Source organism: Ammospiza nelsoni, chromosome 2 (assembly GCF_027579445.1).
Source record: "Ammospiza nelsoni isolate bAmmNel1 chromosome 2, bAmmNel1.pri, whole genome shotgun sequence".
NCBI classification, from domain to species: domain Eukaryota; kingdom Metazoa; phylum Chordata; class Aves; order Passeriformes; family Passerellidae; genus Ammospiza; species Ammospiza nelsoni.
Window position 1 is genome coordinate 80698669 of NC_080634.1, and position 21630 is coordinate 80720298.

Sequence of the window (21630 nt, forward strand, 5' to 3'; positions counted from 1 at the left end):
AACTTTGTGTAGGTGTGTACAGCTATGCCAATGTTGCAAATAATGCTTAATGCACAAGACTGGCTGAATATAATTGCAATACCAGCAGCAAGTGATCTGAGTTAATTTTATCACCTGTGATTAGATATTGCTAATTGTAATTAACTGATTGAAGAGCTATCTATTTTACATGCTTGCTTTTCAATTATTAAAATGGTAATTTACTCATTGCATTTATCAGTAAACTTGTATTAATATGTGCCAATTTCCCAGACACCTCCAAGAATAACATACTTATGACAGCAAAGTTTTGTAATTCAAGCCTCATGGCAAAATTATTCTTTTGGCTAATTTTTATGTGCACAGCTTTTTTTCTTTTTATTTCAGTTGCTTCTTTGGAAGTGAGTGGGCTAGAATCTCTGGCAGGAATTTGTCTGTATTAATATGGCTCATCAGAGACATTATATTTAATTGGAGAGCCTGTGGTATAGTGGCAGGAGGCTGGAGGGAATTATTTAGCATTAGCAATGGCTCGTCTGGGAGTTGTGCACTAATCAAGGAGCTTGTGTGTTAACTGGAGGGATGATGGGAGTTATGACGATTATGACATGTGAGCACATGTCTGAATGAGAACTGGACAGGCAATGAGTTAATCAAGAAATATATTAAATGGCTCCCATGCTGCTTCATTATTACTTTGTACAGTGTTTGTCAGATTGTGTACTTTAACAAAAAATAAAATCCAACAAATGGATGTTTTTGCAGGTAAAGTTAATACCAAATTTTTAAACCAAGAACCTCTTTCCTCTCTTTATTTTTGGAGTGAATGTGTGCTTTTAAGTGCTGTGTTGAAAAAGAGCGAGTGCTTGGCCTGTAAAATGTATTGAAACACTCCAATCTACAAGCTTTTGTATTTTGGCAAATGCTTGTTTTCAGTAAATATGAATTGTTTCCCACTTTCAACTAGATGTCTTTAACATATTTAAGCTTTTACATAATTAACAGCTTGCTAAAATATGAAATTTATTGTTAGCAACTTAGCTTCAAGGAAATAGAAATGCTACTATATTATATTACCAGGATGCTCCAAATCTTATAAAGTAAAGAAACCAAACACAGTATGCTTGAACTGCAATGCATGGGCTGTTTGTATGCAAGGTAGACACATTATGTGCTCAGCATGGTTGTAGGCATCCATTTCCTATCTGTCATGAAGTTATCAGTTCTGCTGAAAAAATTTTTGTTTAGAGGAAATGGAATTAATAAATTGAGCCCACTTTACAAAAAGTTAAACCAACTGAATTGTATCGTTAGGCAAATTTATCCCAGAGCTACAGGACAGGTGAACATGTGCATTTTTCCTGCTATTGAGAGCACTGCCAAATTTGGTACAACTTTCTACCAAACTGTAACCTTCATGTATTAGCTTAATTAAAGCAGTATCATGGCTACTACCCAAAGTGTTAACCTGTAGGAGGTTGTTATTGAAATCCATTATCTGCGGAGTCAGTATTAGTGGTCAGCAGCAGCAGAAGTCAAACTGCAAGTAAGACCCTCCCTTGGGTGCTGTGAGCTCAGCAGGTTAAACTGTCAAAGCTTCTTAAAGGATGGATAGTTAAACCCCCTGGAGTTCAAGGTAAACCAATCATTTGCTGTCAGCAGGAAATATGACTTTATTTAGCAGGTTGGAGGAGGAAAATACCCAAACCTAAATGCTGACAGGAGAGAGGATTTAGAAGGAACCATTCTGTAAGAGTGTGTGTTGCTGTGCTATGTAGATTCCACGCAGCCTGGAAAGATTTTTTTTTTTTAAATTCCAGGCTTTTTTGAAATAGGAATTTGTTTATATAGATGTTTACTCCAGTGGCTTATAAAACTATGCTTAAAGTTGGGTTAATTTCCTAAGCCTGTGAATATTATCTATATGTTGTGAGGAGTGCAAAATTTTGTGCCTCTTAAATGGAAACAGTTGTCAGTTTGCAGAAATAAGTTTTCTTTGGTTCTGTGCAGGTGTTGCCTGTATGGCATGTAATTATCTCTTTAACCATATAAAATAAATATAAATATATTTAGCATTGACCATGTGTGCTGTGTTGGAGATCTAAATATGTATTAATAGAATTGGTATGTGTAGGCCACATGGATTTGATACTGTAATTAGGCTGTTCCAATAGTGGTACTTCTCATTTTGTCCAGTCTTTACTTAATCTTCAAAGGTGAAGATCTGGAGCTTTTGTCTTAGCACTTCTGAAATTCTTCTCGTAAGAAAGAGAATCCCAGAAGTGATAGATTACCATAGAAGGGTGGGAACTAGGTGGTGGGGGAGCACTTCACTATCATTCTGTTGATTGGAACAAGGTTTCTGCTCGGGTGGGGGGAACTTTGTAGTGTCCTGCAAAGAATGGTCTTTTGTATATCAAGACCCATTTCCTCAAGACATGCTCTGTTCTGAGACTAAGTCTTCTTGATGTGCTGAAATAATACTGTCTAAGATTAATGGGATGCAATGGACACTAAAATTCTGCTCACTAACCATGAGTAACTTGAATTGGGGAAGTGTGTATCATAGGAAATAAGCTAGGAGATGGAAATGTTGTTAGGGAAAATACTCAATAAGCTAAAAATCCCCAAGCAAATAAAGGATTTTTCTAGAGTCACACTAAATTAAAGATTTTACAATTTGAGTTGTAGCTATGGCAGAACTCTGAGGGCTGTAAGGAAAAAAAAAACCCAATCATTGACAATATTTTTGTCAGATGATCTGGAAAAGAATGGGACCACGTAAAGTCTGGCATCTGCAACTGTGAATGAATTGTCCAGCGTTGGTAGTACCTGTGTAAAAATTGTATTTGGACAGTGCAGATTTCCTTGTCTATTCCTGCCTGTTTGTTAGACCATACAGTCCCTTACAGACTTGAGCTGCCTGTCTGTGCAGTCATTTTCCAGGAGTTCTTGATGATTTTTCTCCATTGCACAGTTTTTGTTGACTTTATCTGGACATTTGCATCTTGAAGTCTCAAAGCTGTCATGTCTTTCAAAAGAAGACTTTTGAGGGTAGAAAACTTACAATGGGTTTTATAGAAAGGACTATCTTCTTTGAAGTTGTGCTATAATGAATAATTAGCATACACTGGCAGAGAAGTAATTTTCTTGCAAAATGAACACTTTCATTTAACAAACAATCATTTTAAAGAAGTCTGAGCATTCATATTAGTGGAATTTTGAAGGAGAAATGCTTTACTTTTGTAAATGTCATATAACATCATAATATTAAGTATGAATATTTTGTAAGGCATTTTAAAGTATTTAATTCCTCATAAAAGCATAAGATTATGCTTGCTGTGATGGCAATGCTGAGATTTTATGGTGTGATTTTTGTTAATTTTTATGTACTGCTTTAGTACTTAGCCCTAGTGGTAAAACTCTTCTCACTGGGTGCCTAGAAGTAGTAAAGGATATGTGTATGTACGTGTATATATACATACATGTGCATATATATTTTCTGTTGAGCATATATGTATTGCATAGACATGAGGGAAAATCTGTTTTAGGAAACCTGCCCTGGAATTTTGTCATCCTTAAGATATTCTGCATTCACTGACAAACTGTTTTCTCTGGTGTTTTCTTTGGTTTATTTGACATTGTAGAACTTGCTTCATATTATGTCTAAATTCCTCTAAGTCTACAGTACTTGTGAAAGGAGTGCTCTCCTGCCCCTTCGCATTCATTCATTCACTGTGTGGGATCTGATGGTCATGCAGCTGGGAGATGGTTTAACTTGCTGATCTGACAGAAGGTTAATTTCCCCTCCCCTCCGATTACTTTTCCACTGTGTCTGTTCAGTTCATTGATCTGTCTCAGCAGCACTGTAATTGCTGGAGCTGAGTGTGGAGGAGTGTTCAGGGGTGGGATCTTCCTTTGAGTGGCATTTTGTGTATGCCTAAAGTGAGGCTTATTGTAAAAGTGATGTAACTCTCAATATATGGTTCATTTTGGGCCTGAAGTTAGTCCACACCAGGAAGCACATAACTCACTGTCTGCATCTTGTTTGCAATTAAAAAAAAAATGAAATAAATCTTCCAACTACTGATCCAGACTGCTGTATTTAGTTGATGCCCACATTTCCCTTTTCACTGTTCTGTTAAATACTGTTCTGTAGTTGAAATACCAGGTAGCTGTGAAATCACCTTGCTGTTGTTGTGAGCTATTTTCTCAACACTAGAACTGATTTTAGGAATCTCTGATCTTTGGATGCTGGAAGTAACTTCTGCAGTCCAGCCATGTATAGACATCTGAATGTGTGCTGTGTTCATCCATCTGAAAGGGGAACTCTATCCAAATTAGAGCTGAAAATTTTGAATAGGGGCATGTTACCAGTGCATACTACATGTTACTTTGTACTGTGGCCGAGTTTAACATACTTTTTCTGAATCCCAAGTGTCTTCTGGTATATCCAGCTTAATCAAGAACTAAATCTCTACTATATGAAGTTCTGCTGTTGACTGCCCTTCCTACCACGTGATACTATTTCCTAGACCTGCTTAACTACCAGTTTTCCCATCTCCTACATGTCTTAACCCCTTTAGAAGGCAAAACAAAGAAGCATGCATGAAATGCATTCCTTGGTGAGCTTGTTTTTGGGAGAGGCAGGAAAAAGAAACAGCATGAGAAAGATCTGTCCTATTGCTTTGCTAATGTGCTTAGAAGCTGAGATTCCATTAGGGAAAGGCTGACATATGGGTGCAGATGCGTTTGAAATGCAGGGAGGCTACTAAAAGCACTGTAGGGCATCACTATTTTGTTAACATCACAAAAAACTTAATTCTTTTTCTAAAACACTGAAAGTGCAAAGATGAAACTCACAGAGCATAGTGGACTGCTCTAATGAATATGATGAATCGCTCAACTCATGCAACAGATGGAGACTCTTTCTTTGGTAAATACATTTAGTAAGTGTTCTCCCAAATTGTTAGTGTATGTTCTGAACTAAAATCTCCTGTTTATCCTGGAGACTTGCTGTAGATAATGTATTCCAGAGTAAAAATAGTCTGCAGACATGAGTGCAGTTGCAAGCTTGCAGACTTTCTTCACAGCCCTCTAGACATCAGCAAAGGTTGTGTTGAGTGGCTGTGCTGCCTCCAATTTTACTTGAGCAGAGGAACTTGGTAGGTCTCCCACCAAGGGAGCACCAGTGGAAGGAGGCAAGGGGAGTGCTTTTCCCTTGAGATCGTTAATGTGTTTTGCTACTGACACAGTAGCTTGGAGTTAAAGTTTGGGACATTCTGGTTTTCCCCTCCTGGTTGCTCTGCCTCTGTTAATTGTTCAGTTCATCCAAAGGTAGATTAGTGAGCAAGGTGACTGTTGACATACTTTTTCAGTTATTCTACCAAAGAAATGGACTGTTCCTGGTTGGTGTTGAGTAAAACATGTTGGAAGTTGTGATACAAATTAACTATTTAATGCCACCAAATTTTCAATAGCAAACTTGTGTCCGAGTTGAAGGGTTCAGCACAGTAAACACTTCCAATAAAATTCTGATGGAGAAGCCTTCTTTCTCACTTTTGTTCTAGAAGGTGCTTCACTGAAACTATCCATCAAACAATTAGTATATAGGAAGAGGTTTTTAGGGACAAAAGCCATTCTGGAACTCTTCTCTAGAGTCTTATCTGTAATGTCTTCAGGACTCAGAAGGCATTTTCTTGCTTGTCCCTCAAGCAAAACACAGTTTGAGAGTATCACTCTGTGACAGCTTTAGCATGGTCTGGTTTTTACAGTAGGAGTGATCAGGCCTATAAGTACAATGGGGAGTCCTTTCCCCTTTATAATGCAAGTAAAATTGTGTGTCTTTTTAGCAGCATGCAACATTCCAGGGCTTCATCCATGGAAGAGCGAACGGAGATTTACTTTTTTCTAAGGTTACAAAAATAAATTCGTGTGTATAAGCAAGAATGCAAACAGATGAAAATCTTGATATGTATTGAAATGTGCTTTTTCTTGGTGTTGGTTAAAAATGCTTTCTTCCCTGCCTGGTTCATGTTGCCTGTCTTTTAGTGATTGTTCAGTTCAACCTGGATCCATTAATTGTAGTTTGAAAAATGGATTTTTGAGGCCCTTGGTTACTGAGGTTATTTACTGTCTTCATTTTTTGACCAGGTGTAAAACTTGAAGGGCAAGACTAGGAAGTAAAGGAAAGGATATTATATTTTTAAATTTATATTTCTCAGCTGGTGTCCATGAACCAGGGATCTAATCCCGCAGATGCTAAAGGATGGGCTGTTTTGAGGGTCTTTGTAGACTTGGAGGGGAATGTAACTAAATGCCCTTCACCAAAACATGTTTGAAGGCCACTGAAGAATTGTTTTACAGAGTCCTTGTTTAACTATTTGTGGGCTATCAGATTTAAATAGTTTAAAATAGGCTTGCAGAGAAATCTATTTATGTTGACTCTGCAGGTTGACCTGTTTATTTGCATTAACTTTTTTTGTAGGTTTTTGGGATGCTGAGTAAAATTAAATGTGGGAAATGTAGGGTAGTTATGGTATTTGTCTTTCACAGTTTTGTGTTTTGTGTGCTCTAGCCATGTTTCCATTATTTTGTTTAAGGGTTACATGATGTAATGGTGTGACAGTATTTCTTTGCAGATAGCACTTTAAAGGCTGTATGAATACTGCACACTATGTGCTCATACTTACTGTATTACTGGTGTGTGTATTTTAATGTCAAGCTGCTAAAGATACTTAGGTCAGATGGAAGATGTGTTTTTGGCAAAGCCGTGAGTTTGAACCTTTTTTCCATCAGTTTGATTTTTTTTTTGTTTAAACTCAAGACTGTTCAATGCCATAGGCTTTTTGTTCTGCTTTGTCTGTCTCTTTTGGCAATGGTGCTGGCAAGATTTGAGGTGGTTGGTTTTTTTTAGCTAACTTACAAAGGATTTATTCATTAGCCCTATTTTATGGGTTGAGCTAATTGTGATTTGTCTTGCTGAGCGGTATTATGCAGTTTGGGCCAATTAAGTGAATCCACTTACACCAACGGATGTTGTTCCAATGTGTAATATTGATTTGAACTATAGAAGGAGAATGACTTGTTTGATTAGATTTCTTTGTCTGAACAATGCTCAATCTTATCTAGTGTACCAAACAAAAGTGTTCTCTTTGCTGAGGTTGTTTTAATTGCTGCCTAGGTTTGATTAGCACTGTATATGCAGCTACAACAGTTTCCCTATAATATAAATTCTGAAACAGCATAGAAGAATCAGGAGGAAAATGCAGCCTGCAACTCAGTATAACTGTCTCTGCTGTGTGAATATCAACTTGTGTTGAGACCTGGTGATGTGTAGGCTGACCTAGTCTGAAAAACTGGGACACTGGGGAATCCCAGACATTTACTCCTCAGAGATGGAGGAAAAGGGGAGTGTGTGTGTATGTGTTAATTAGACATTTACACTGAAGTAAATTACATCTGTCACATGATAAGCCTCAGAAACTGCTGAGGTATATAAAATCATCTGTGGAAACTATGCAGATGATGTTAAACACTCAATTGGGAAATGCACGTAGATACATTTTTCTTTGTTGATAAGTCAGTCTTTAGTTTCTGAAGTTAGTAAATGAGAATGATCCATTGTGAAACAAACTGAGGAGAAAAGCACTTTTTGTCATGAACCAGCTCCATAAGAAGGTAACGAACTTGAGCTGCTGAATAATTATAATGCTAGAGATCTGTAAATTTTCTTGGTATCTTTGATTGTTTTATAGACTCTATATGCACTGAAAGTGGCTTATTTCTTTGCCTTAAAATAATTTTTAATACATTCTGTGTTCATACTGAGAACTTTTCTATGTTAAGAGATGTGTATTTAAATGTAATTTGTTTATAATGTAGATTCCAACTAGTGCTCTGCAGCAGATGGGTGGCCCTGGAGAAGTTTACCTTGATACTGCTGTGTCAAACAGAATACTTCTAGGAGACCTGTATATATTTTAGGTAGCAGGTTATTAATTTTGATTTCTGGAAATTGAGATACTGGTTTAATTATGAGGATAATTCAATAAATTCAGAGTGTGGCTATTCAAGAGAGCATGCTACTGTCAAATGAACATGTGTCACATTCCAGGACACAGGAGAGCTAAAATAATCGAGGTAATTTGGGTATGTACTGGCTGTGATTCAGTGCAGTCCTTCTAAATTGGGTTGTCTGCAAGGCAGATATTGACTATTTTTGTGGCGTTCACATCCAAAACTTTGGGTTATGGGTATATTTGTCTTCTGGAGTATGATGCCAAGCCCTGGCACCAAAACTGCCTTATAAATCCTCCTGAAATATTGAACTGTAGAAGGATCTCCAAACCCAATTGCTGCTGCTATTATTACCTCCTGCTGCACTCTGAGAGCTGCTGCAGCCTGGAGTGGTGCTTGAAACCAGTCCAGGCCAAAAATGGCTGGCAAGTCATCCCCAATGGACTCTGTGCTTTATTTGCCTGTTTGCTGGAAAGACAGTGAAGAAACATGAAGCTGTTCCTGTGTAAAGATGTGGTGGGATCTGCTGATAGAACTGCCTTGCTGTGAAGGTGGCTCCTCGACCTAAACTAGTTTTGTAGCCAGTGGCCACTTCTCTGCTGTTTGCTTCTGAAAGAATAAGCTTGTTGTTGTGTAATAAGGTAATTGTTGTACTTCAGATTATTTCCAGTTGACTTTGTATCTTAATCCAAAAATAGTTACACCATTTAATAGTATTTATTCTAATGTTGTTCTGCTAGGACTCCTTGTTGAATCCAGTTTTATTATTAGTAGCTTATTTCTCATAGATACAGGAGTGTGATGAGCTGGTCAGCTGTTTGTGGTTGGTTTGGATTTCCAAAAGTGACTGTATTTAGTTTCTAGTTCTTTAATTAGATTGAGGTTCTATAAAATGAAGATTCAGTAGGTTTTGGTTTTGTTGTTTTTGAAATATAATCAGCCTTTATGAACTAGAGTACTTAAAGTAAAAAACTTTTACAGAAATTAAATGGCTTTTGCACACACAATTTTTCCATGATTTCCAGTCATTTGTATTCTCTAACACAGCAAGTCCTTGGTAGCTGCTTGAGACTTCTCTCTTGAGGCCCAGGTAGCCCAATATGATTAAAAACTGCAGTATAAACCATTAAGCACTGAGTTTCGACTGTTTTCCAGCCTTTGTTGTTATCCATTCATGCTTGAGATGGCAGGGTCAATTCAGATATTTATGAAGAAATGCCATTTTTCAAGAACCTCCGGGGACTTGCTTCTTTGTTTTTGTTGACATTGGGGTTTTTTGTGACCTAAAACAGAAAAGGGATAAATCACACCTCTGAGATTTTAGCTGTTAGGGACAGGTTTTGAATACCTAGGATTGTGTGATTTAAATCAAGTGCTTAAGCAATCCTTGAATTTGAAAATCAATGTATTTGAAATTTGTGGTGATTGAGGAAGGGGAGTTGCTGAATTCTTTGTACTGTCTAGGAAGATTGCATTATAAGTTAGCTTCTGCAGAGGTAAAGGTTTAATGAATTACTGTGTGAAGCAGGCAGCCCTTGGTAGTAGGCTGAAAGTTTCAGTTGTCATGTAGACTCAAATGATGGTTTTTGTTATGTTTGCTAGTAATTACATTTATACTATACAAACAAATCTATGATAAATTTGTGTTACAATATTTGAGGTATTCTTCATGAACTGCAGTGCAATGTCAAAGGAATCTAAATGCTAAGGGGAATTGTCATTATGAATTACTAAGAAGCAGATTTCCTGTTCGTGTGCTGGTTTGCTCACAATAAAAATAGATATGAACTCATAATAAAAGTAGATATGAGAAGCCTCTTAGATGGGGCTGGATCCTGAAAATCCTCCCAGCTGTCACTGGATCCTGAAAATCTGGAGGTTTTGAACTAGTGGAGGTGGAATGGAGACCTCTTTTTTGGGAGATTTGCCTGGTGCATTCCAGGCTGAAGTGGCTATGAACTAGGGAAGGCACCAACAACTTGCAGTAAGGTGAGCAAGGAGAAATGGATTTACCAGATTACATGGTAATGTGGGAAAGGAAGAGTTGAAACTCCAGAGAGTTGAATAGCAACAAAAAATTTCAGAAAGGAGTGGGGTAATACTGGGGAAATGTGCACAGGGCTGTTTATACGTACAAAACCAATTGGTTTGCAATATCTCCTCTGGCTGCTTTTGGTACTAGTGGGACTCTATTGGTGCCTTAGTGCAGGAAGTGGGTGGGTGTGGAGTTTTCATCTTGATACCTAGAAATAGCTAACAATCTTTATTCCTTTTTTATAAGGAAGCTTTTGGTTTTGTAAAATATACATTCTTAATTAAGCTTAAGCTTGAATGACTTTGTTTAGAACTGTATGCCACATTGGGATTCAGAACAACTTTAAGCATATAAACTGATCATTCAGATAAAGCTGCTGTTTCTTCATCTTAGTGCTGCAGGAAGGATGACACAGACTAATCGTGATAGCATTTGATCAAAAGAGATTACTTAGTTGCTAAGATGTGTGTACTAGAAAGTACAAAAACCTGCTGCATGATTCTGTGCTACTGCTCAAAGATTTTTTTCTGGTTTTGCTCTGTTTATATTGTGAGACCAATGGTGTAGTGATGAAACAAAACAGTTGATGTTATTGAAGCAATATTGAAATATATGGTGATTCCAGCAGGTTATGTGGTTATATACTTGAGAATTTAGCAAATTCAGAAGCTATTTAAGAGATGCTTCCAGAAAGAAACATGGAATTAGGTGGAAAGTTAATATGCTGCTTGTTGGTAGGATTAACATTTCCCAAGCTCAGAAAAGGTCCATAAAACTGAAGAAAAAATGAAAATTATTAAGTGGCTCTCTTCCTTTTTATACATTTGTTATATTCACCTGCTACTTACTTCTCATTGTAGTGTTCAAAATGTTGTCTTACTGCTGCCTGTCAGTGTTTGTAGGTGTTTTTTTGATTTTTCTGGCCTTGTTTCTTCTGAATGAGCCAATAGCGTATCCAGACTATGTAACTTCTAACTTGTTTGACACACTTGACAGCCTTCAAACTAATTGCAAATAAAATTCCTTTTCACAAATAACAATTTCCTGATAAAAACCAAAAATATTGTGCAGAATTACAGAATATCCTGAGTTGGAAGGGACCCACAAGGATTATGGAGTCCAGCTCTTAAGTGAATGATCCATCCAGGGACCAAAACCACAAGCTTGGTGTTATTTATACATGCTTTGGCCAACTGAACTCATATCGGGGTTTTGTATTTCTGAAACGTTAATGCTATTTTTCTAAAAGAGCTCTGATTTTAGACAGTGTATTTTCAGTTTCAAATGCTGGAGATATCAAATAGTTGTAAAAATTGGTAAGCATTGGAAATGTCAAATTGTCATTCTAAATAAGTCTTACTGGCAGCTAAGAATCTTACACAGTTTAAACAATGGCATGCTTTCTTAAATGCATACTGAAAGGGAACTTACAAAAAGCAGAATGAGGTAAAACTGGTTGTTTGGTTTCATGGTTATATCTGTATCTTACTTGAAAGAAAAGTATTCTGAACTCTGAAAGCGTGTTAAAGACCAATCTAATTAAACTTTTAAAACTTAAAGATAAGCATTCTTGTGAGATGTAAGAAGACTTCTAACTCCAAACCTAGTTATTTTTGTATTCTTGGTAAAATGTTGCCGATGTTTGTCTCTTTTTTGTTTGGCTAAAAAATATTTGGCAAATGCATATAAATGAGGATACAATGGATTAGAAATCAAACATGAGCCTGCTTAAATAATTCTCAAGATTTTCTGGTTCACGTGTAGTGATATTGAACTCTTTAGTCATAGGCTTTAATTTGTGCATGGTGCTGACCTGATGCTGTGCAGGGACACTCATTGCATCCCTTCATTCAATTCACTCTAATTATCCCCAACTTCCTGGGGAGCCTGCTTAGAACTGGTCATGAATGTTTGTTATTAAGTATTAAGATATTAGACTACCCTAGTTACAAGTAACAAAGTAGTTTTTAGTCTGAATTTACATATAGATGATCAGTATAGGAAGGTGAAATTATTTGTCTTGATTTTATTTAATCAAATTCAAAATAATATATTAGAACAATAAAACGTTTTGAAAGTGACTTAAGCTCAGAGCTAAATGAAATGAGATTTACAGTGCAAATACTTGTATGTATGCCAGTGTTGGTGATTTCAGTGTGTATTTTAGAGTGGCTATGGTATGTAAATGATCTTTGACACAATCAGATTTGTGTGCATGTGACTGGGTGATGTTAATTATTTTTGCTGGGAGCATCTGTTAATGCAGACTATTGCCTCTTCAGGTTCACGTGAAAATGGCGGATGAAGCTGTCTGTGTTGGCCCAGCTCCCACCAGCAAAAGCTACCTCAACATGGATGCCATCATGGAAGTCATTAGGAAAACCAGGGCCCAAGCTGTGAGTCTGAATGTGTCTATCTGCTGCAGCTGTTTCATATATAGAAAGCAGAAAACCCAGAGTTTGTATATTTTTTTTAAAGGGGTGTGGGGGGGAAAGTGATTTAATATGCTATTCCGGTTAGTTCATGTCACATGAGTTAAATGTGTCTGAAATCGCTACTGGAAATCAAAGGCTTTGTAGCATCTGGCAGCACTGGTCGCTGATCCTGCAGGTGGCTGCTGGATTCAGCTTTCACACCAGGGAGCAGCTTCAGTTCATTTCCAAATTTGCTGGGGGAAAAAAAAATCCCAATTAGTTTTGAGTGCTAACCCTTTATATGCCATAATGCCTTTTTTGAATGTTTTATGAAGTGTATCCAGAAAGGCTTTTGCTTAAACTTCATTTGAATCACTTTCTATATTGTATAAATGTTACTTGCAGGAAGGTAAATGGTGCATCCTGTAATTGCCTTTGTTTCAGAAGGTTTACAAAATGCATATTAGCTTATTTGTGTAAATGTGGGCAAGTCTGCCTATTTTCCTTCCAAGTTGGCCAGAGATTCAAAGCTTAACAGGAATCAGTAGAAAAAACTAATATGTTCACATTCCTAATGTTCTTTGTTCTGTCACTGAAATGAATGTATTATTCAGAGCTACTGTACACAGAGCATTTATTAAAATGAAATTTGGTGTGTATCTATCAGCAACACTAACTACCCTTGAACAGTTGGATCAGCACTGTGATTTCTTTCTAACATGATGTTTTGGTACAGTGCCTTTAGGGGCCAGAAACAAAACCAGTGTTTTCTCCCCTTTGAGTTTCTGAATATGAAACCCAGTTTTTGGCTCTTTAAAAGAGGTGAATAAAATGGCTTATGCTTTGTCTGTTAGAGTATAATAGATCAAGAGTCTTATATGACTTGCAAAAAGTAAAATGAAAACTTAGTCATGCTCCTCTCAAGTCATTAGGCTGAATGAATATTGGGGTGTGAGTAGCAAACAAGGCACACAGGATGCTTGACTTAGACTAATGAAGAGAGTATATTGTGCCCTCTAGCCAGGGTCACTAGAGGTAGGGGGCTTATGGCTGGGGACCTGTGCACCACTGTTGTGGTTAGGGCTGGAAATATTTTGGGATACAGAGTACTTTATAGTGGTTACTGAGGAGAGTGTAGATGAGCATATTTGGGGAAACTTGCAGTGGAGCTAAAAAGAGCAAAAGGCAAATCACCAAAGGCTATGTCTGTTTGCTCTGCAAACAGCTCCATTTTTTCTGCAAGCAACCCTGTTCTCCCTAGTTAAATAAGGAAAGTTTGTTTCAGAAATGATAGCTCAACAACTTAAGTTAGGACAGAAAAATCAATGTGTTAAGAGAGTTTCTTAAGGTATTCAACCTGTTTAAATGCTTAGTGATCTACTTTACCATCCCCAGTATCTGAAAATGTGCTACTGACTTTGGTGTGTGGTTTCAGAACTCAATCAGCTTGAATTTTTTCTTTTGTCTTCCAAGGTACACCCAGGATATGGATTTCTTTCAGAAAATAAAGAATTTGCTAGACGTTTGGTAAGTTATTTTTATTTGCTTGGCTGTGACTGATGGCACATACTTGTTTCAAGGTACCTAAGGAAGCAAGCTACCAACTAAAGGCAAATCTAAAAGATACTTTAACATAGGGGATTTCAATATGCTTTCTGTACATGTGAATTCTTTGCATTTTGAGGATGTAATTGCAGGCGGAGTTTTCTTTTGGGAGAAGTCTGTTTGTAAGAACTTTACCCAGTATGTAAAAACCTTTCAGGATTTTTGCTTATGCCTGGACTGTTTATGAGGCTGCTCTGCAAAACTGGGTCACTGAATGATCTAGCTTAAAAGTATCTGGTTTTAAGTGATCATCTTGGTGATTTGTAGCACAGCTGGTGAACAGCTGTATCAGCAGCCCTGAGAAGGTGCTGAAGTGCACTTTGGGATGGGAATAGAAAGCTGTTTAAAAATTGGCTTCTCTGCTGGTGGTATTGTATCATGGTGCTGCATTCTCTGAAAGGACCAAAGAGTCAAGAGGGTGCTGTTTTCACTTTATCTGAATTTATAAAAATTATTGTTCAAAACCTCTTTACTTCAGTAAGGTTTTTGTATATCATGAACTGATGATATGGTCTGATTTTATTTTTTTTCCAAAAGCTTTCATGCAGCTGCTTAAAAGTGGGCAGTGCTAGGAGGAAGTTGCATTCACAATGTTTGAACAAAGTCCTGGATGGATGCTGTATGTATAGTCACTGCAGATCATGTGTTATTGCATTGCTTTTGCTCAGAATAGGGACAAGCACATACTGCATTGAAGTTCAAAGTAAAAAGCCATTGCAGCTACCAACTTGGTTATGGAGTAAATGAAGCTGAAGAAATACCTTGATTTACAGGCAGCAAGAGAAATTTGTTTCTGCTTTTGAGAAAAATTTGCACCTTTTTGATTCAAGATAAAAAACTTAGGTGAGGAATATGATTCTTGAATGGTGTTTCTTTTTGTCCTTAGCATTTGTGAGACAGGTCTTCCTTATACCTTCCTTAACTATTTCCTTTAGTTTTGAGTTCTAGTTGTAATACAGACCATTGCTATTGAGTTGGTTATTTGTTGTTAGCAGATACCACCTGCTCATTAAGGAGACTGTTTGAGAATGAAATCTAAAAATTTCATACTTCAGTTGCTGTGATTTTTTTTTTTTTTTTTACAGCTTCTAGACAAAAACAAGTGCAGGTTCTGTGGGATGCTGAGTACACCCTGCTGGGTGCTGGTGATGTTAAAGTTGAAAGAAATTTTAAACACTTGGTGTTTGCCAAGATTTACCAAATCTGGGGTTATCTTTTACATGTTATTTTCATGCAGTTTAGCAGCTTTCTTTTATCACTGTTCTGCTTCATGTACCAGAGGTTCTTTTTAGAGGGAAGATTCCTGGCTTAATTTATAACAAACTCTGTTCTCAATGGATTCGACCGGGATAACTGACTTTAGTTGGCCATTCCTGGTTTTTCAGTAACAAAAAAATTTAGTGAAATGGAGGTGTTCACTTATGCTATTTTGCTGCTGAATATGGAAATTTGGTAGTTAAATACTCTGAACCAGGCACATTCTACAGTGATGTTGTTATTAACAATAAATATAAATCGTGTGGTAATGTTAGTTATAATATTGGTGATGTGAAGTGGGAACAATTTTTTTGGCAGGATTAAGCAGAAATGGAGAAAGTACAAACATTCCTGTAGATCTTCTCCACCTTTCTATTTCTCGTCTTTTCACTCAGATCCTAGGAAAGTTTCTTAACAATTTCCTGAAATAATGTGGTGACTAAAAACATGTTTGAATTTTTGGTTGGTGCTGCAGTCTCAAAATAGCTTTAATTATGTTTCAGAAACCCGGTGTGTTCACTTCTCTAAAAATATAATAAAACAAGGTAATGTGATTTTGCTTTCTGAAATGCACTATTTAAAGTCTCAATTAAGACATAATCATGCTTTCCTTGATGTCAGTGGCTCTAGAAGATCAAACCCCTGGTGAGAGCTGGTGAAATGATCTATCTTTCTATCCCTAGGGCTGCTTATATTTTTTTCAAGACACTCTGATTAATATAGTTGGGAGGAAAACTTGCCTGCTGTTTCTTCTTTTTATTGAAGACTGTAACTGTTATGTTGTTAAACTGTAATGAAGTTGCAGAAGACATTTTTGTTCTGTTTTCTTTCTCCCTATCCTGTTCTTTGTATATGCACTATTTTGTTCTTTTGCACTGAAAGTAGTGATGGAACTTATGAAACTCAGGCTTATTTCCTGGTACACATCTGTACTTTTAGAACAAACTTCTTAAATTGGGAAACTGAGAAGGACACTAAACTTTCTAAACTTGCCAGTGTATATGTAAGAACAGTAATGAGCTCAAAGCAAAGCTTTGTCTTCAATTAATGCATGGAGGGTCAGTTCACATGTAATCTCACAGTGTGTGATTTGAACGAAGGCATGTCTTTTTGTCCATTATTTTCTGAATGACTCATGGAGTAGGGTACAGCTGTAGACAGTACTTTTGAAGAATTTGGTAGATACTTAGAGTATTGAAAATTGCTGGTCTTTTTTCTTCTTCAGAAACTTAATTTTGCTCTCTCTTAAAGTAGGCAAAGGAGGCACAATAAATGATCCTTTGTTTCCAAAACAAAATTTCCAAAAAACAATCAGTGGGTGAATATCTGGCATGTTGTTCATTGTGATTCAGTAAACAACTTGGTGCATTCAGTCCTGTCTTTGTGTATCTACTCTGGTTGCTGTTGTTGGCTGACAGAAGAGGTCCATGGCATTTATACTGAGTGAGTCTGTCAAAGGTTTTATACATACTAAGGTGAATTTCTTAAGGATTGGTATTTGAACATGGAATCTTTGGATGATTTTATGATAATGCTGATAGCATTATGTAGAGTAACAAAATATGGGATTATGTAAGTGGGTGTATTTTCTTAAGAATCAGCAAATAAGTTGGTACTTTTAGTTTATGCATTCAAATATACTTCCATGAAAGTAATTTCCCTCCTTCAAAGAATAATTGCATAATATTCAGTGTTGTCATAAATCTTAAGGTGAAGTTAAAAATCTATATTGCTGCATTAAAAAAAATGCTAGTATCCTTTGCCAGGTGTTCTGCAGAATTGCAAGAGCAGTTTGTTCCTTTCCTGCTTTAGAAGAGTTTGTTAGTGACCTCTGCATTTAGGTTAGCTTGCTTAATGTTTCCTGTTTCTTAAAATTAATGCAGACCTTTTCTTAGAAGCTCTGTCCCCTCTGTTACATAAAGCAGGTCTTTGGAATTTGGGAAGGAGATAGGCCTTGAGACTAAGCTAAGCCTTTTGGTTGACCTGTAATTGAAAGATATACTTTTCTGAATTTGCCATTTTTCTGTCCTTGCTTGCAAACCTCCAGAGCAGCTGTTTTGGTGGGGGGGGATGGGAATGCTGAGTTGGGTCTCTTAACATGCTGAATAGTTTGGGAGGATTGCCCCTTGATCGCAGTGACGGTTGTGATTTTGGTTGGGTGTTGGTTTGTTTTTATTTTTTTGTTTTGTTTTTATTTGGTTTTTTTTGGGTCTGGGTGAGAAAACAGCGAGAAGAAAGCAACTGTGTGGTAGGATTGCACAGTCATTTTTCCAGAGTCAGTGTGGCTGTTTGTCTAGCTGATGTTAGCACCAAGTAGGAGTCTTAGACCTGCAGTTGATGTTGTGTTCCTTTCCTGCTTCCTGGTAGTGATTATGCACTTAGACCTTGATGCATGGTGACTCTGTGTTGCAGTTAGTCATAACGGGGTCAATTTTCTTCTTAATTTAAAGAAACACAAATGAACTTCCAGTTTGACTGCCATTAAAGTCCCTTGTGATGCTGCTGTTAAAAACAAAACAAACAAGTCCGCTGAGTTATTATTTTGTAAGCTTTGTAGGAAAAATATCAGTTTGCAAGGTTATAAATCTTCAGTGTATTTTGATGCTTTGTATGTGATAGAGTTTGTGCTTTTATGAAAGGTTGTGGGTTGTGGTGTATTTCCTCCAAGAAAATGATTTGATATGTGCATAAAATTATCTGAAAATGATAGTAGTTAGTTACAAATGCAGCCTTTATCTGGAATATTCTTTTTTGAATGCACCCTTGACAGAATTCTGATGCTCTATTTGTTGATGCAAAAATAGCCAGCCACTGCTTCCTGCCAAAATCCACTCCTTGGGACAGAAGCCATAAACATGGTGAGAAAAAAGCATTCAATTTTGGAATAAGATATTAATCTTCTTGGAGTTTCTAGTGAAACCTGATTGTATACATCTTTTGTGCCTTTTAAACAACTACTGTTTGACATGACTGGGGGAGAACAAAGCACCCAGTGCTATTTCTCTTTACCTTTGAAGCTAGATAAACCTTCTTGGTGGAATTAAAAATCCCAACAATGTATTGTCTGAAATAAATGGGCAAACAATGTATGTGGAAATAGTTGATCCCATGTTTGTAAATGGCTGCAAAGTTTGAGAAGGAAAAGGTAAACCAAAGAGCAACTTGTGTCACCTTCTGTAAGGGGTCACATGTCTGATCTGTTCTGATCTGAAGAGCTTTGTGCAGGTGGATCTACAGACCTATGCACAGCTAATAATGGGATTCTCACAATTTGAAATATAGACTCTTACTGGCAGGAGTGTTTCTTTACCATTGTTGTGCATGGCTTTGTTATTTGTAAGCAAATTGTGAAGTTCCTTCATTGTGGTTCGGTGGATATTACATTTTTGAGAAACATTTGGTGTGATTTTCATGCTGTTCCCACATGCATTAGCTTTTTACCTGACAACTCTTGTGACTGGCTAGCATTTGTACTTCCCAAATTGTGAAAAGGTGGTCCAAAAAAGGCAGTGGAAGTTGGTATCAAGAAGCTGCTTATGGCAGAGATTGTACACTTCAAGGAGTGGGGAGGACAGAGCTTTTAATGTGTGTTTTGTACACTATGCCTTGCAGGCCAGAGTTTCACTGCCTACCAAAGCCAGCAGTGTGATTGCTACCAGTGCCTGTGGTGGCTCAAGGTGCTTTGTCTGTTGGAGACTGGAGATTTTGTCTGTACAGGGTAATAAAGTTTAGGCAATGTACTGGCCTAAATGAACAGGTCACCACTTTGCTGCCCAGAAGAGCTCTGCATGTGAATCTATAATTTTGATGCTTATTTTGTTTTAAGGCAGAATACTTGAGTGTTACTTGTGTTCTCGTATTCTGAGCAAACCTTTTTTTCATAGAAAAGGAATCTAAATCTGCTGTATCAGGTTGGGTGGAATCCATGGGAGAAACAAATAGTGTGTGTATTAAATCATGGGCAGTGTTTGTCAGACATTATTAGTCCATATGAGCTAGAAAAATGAAATTGAGTCATCTGAACTGTCTGCTTAGCACTTACTAGGGTGGAAGTAGGAAGGCTGTATTACTCCTGTACTGTAGAAAACTTCAAATACCTTTGCTAAAAGCCTTTGATGGTGTATGTACATCATCAGTGTCCTGCTTAAGATTGCTGTGCAACAAAACAAATTGATGCCAGTTCTTCCCTGTGGCAAATTTCAAATAACTATCTTGAGAGCTGCTGTATATAGCTAGAACATTTCTTTCAAGGGCAGGTGTATGCCTAAACTTGAGAGTCTCAGGGTGTATATCTACAGGTCTTGTGGGTATACATGTGTGTAACCTATATGCATGTATTTAAAGATGTAGGGTGGTGTTTTGTCAAAGATTCACGTAAGTTGACAAAAGTACTCTCCTCCCTTTTTATTCTTTTGTCTAGACTTCATAATATTAATACTTTTTTGTCCTTGATCTCCTTTGTGATTAGGCAACTTCCTATGCTATGGCAATCTTAACCTATTTTTTTTAGCTTGTGTTTTTTAAAGCTATGTATTTTTTTCAAGTGGCTTAGTTTGAAAGCTTTAACAGGTGCAACTGTCCTTAGGAAAAATGATAGCACAAAACCTCTTGATTTGAGTAGTACTGTCTAGCAACTTGAGACTCTTGGTGGATGAACTGTGGACTTGCGTGGCTTCTGGACCAATGATTTAATGCTGTGCATGTGATTAAGGAAGATATTAGAGATATTTTTGCCTATATGGGCTATTGTAAGTAATTTAAGGTTTCTCATGAGCTGTCTTTTAACAGTAGTACTTTGGCATGCTTATTAGGGTGTGTGGGTCTGCAGATGAATGGATAGATGGAATCCTGATTTGTAAAAATTCATTATTTCTTGATGTGCAGTGTCACTGCAATAGTACTTACTTCCAGACTTACAGGAATCCTTCCTATTTCTTCAGAAATACTTTGTTCTGTCCTCTTTTTTTCACTGTTGCTGTCTGGTTGTGAGAATGAAAATGTATCGTTCTGTTTCCACAACTGCAATTACATTAACTGTGTGTACTTGTGTTTTTCCTCATTGAAATAATAGATATGCAAATGAAATGCTATGTAATTCTCTTCTTACACAGGTAATATTTCCTTCACTTTCTGCCTCTTTACTATTGCTTTGCGATCATGCAGACAAGCTTGTCTGGTTTTGGTAAATTCTGACCATTCTGATCTATGGTGATTTGTTAATTTGTCCTATTCTGTATAACGGATATAAGCTGGTGTGGTAACCTTGCAAATGTGATGTCCTTCTCTGTTTCTAAAATCAGTTTTAAATATTCCATTAATTGTGGAGTTGGATTAACCGTGAATAGTTAAGGGATGTCTTTGCAATAAGAACTTCTGTTGCTCTGTAGATTCTAATTTACTTTTGTGGCAAGGCATGTGAAGCTTCAGCTTAGAATTCAACAATGCTTCTTTAATAATCACTTCTGTTTTCTGCCTGCGTTTTAAGAAATTAGGTATTTTATAGTGATTGATCTGTGTTCATTACAGATTGACTACTTAAGAGCTTATATGTGTTCTTCATAAAATATGTGTATCAAGAAAATGAATTCTGACTTTTAAGATGAATGCAGCTTAGTAAAGGGTTTTTTTGTACATTCTTAGAGTTGAAATACATTGAAGCAATAGTGTGTTTGGTAGAATAATTTTCTGTATCACAATATGACTTTTCTCTTCTCTATTGTTGCTGAAAACTAATTGCAACAGGACCAAAATCAGTCTACTGAATACACATTTTATGAGCCAAGGTGTTTTCTTACAACTTGCTGTATTTCTGTACACAGGGACTTTTCTTATTGACAGTGGTGTGTTATGTGAGGAGGGATATGAACATGCTACATTTATTTGATCCCAAGGCTAGGAGGTGATTACTTTTGGGGGGAACTTTAAAATTTAATTCTTTAAGACTGTTTAGCTTGGGTTGATCTGCTGAAAAGCTGCTCTGAGGAGGAGCACCTGGAGGTCCTGGTGGATAGCAAGCTGTCCATGAGCCAGCAGTGCCCTTGTGGCCAAGAAGGTCAATGGTATCTTGGGGAGCATCAGGAAGAGCATGGACAGCAGGATGAGGGAGGTGATCCTTCTCCTCTGCTCAGCCCTGGTGAGATCACATCTGGAGTGCTGGGTTTAATTCTGGGCTTCTCAGCACAAGAGAGACAGGAAGTCCTGGAGCGGGTGCAGTGGAGAGCAACAAAGATGATCAAGGGACTGGAACATCTCTCTGGGAGCTGTCAGCCTTGGGAAGAGATGACTGAGAGGAGATCTCACCAGTGTAAGTATCTGAAGGGA

The 21630-nt window shown here is 37.2% G+C and overlaps 1 protein-coding gene across 3 annotated transcripts in view; it reads left to right on the forward strand.

Annotated features, from left to right (window-relative positions):
- PCCA (propionyl-CoA carboxylase subunit alpha) overlaps positions 1-21630 on the forward strand; it is a 274780-nt gene that overhangs the window by 32364 nt on the left and 220786 nt on the right. For all 3 annotated transcript variants that reach the window (XM_059466064.1, XM_059466066.1, XM_059466063.1), the window contains 2 exons: positions 12316-12429; positions 13921-13974. In XM_059466064.1, the coding sequence (XP_059322047.1) occupies positions 12316-12429; positions 13921-13974 (168 nt within the window). The remainder of the gene's footprint in view (positions 1-12315; positions 12430-13920; positions 13975-21630) is intronic.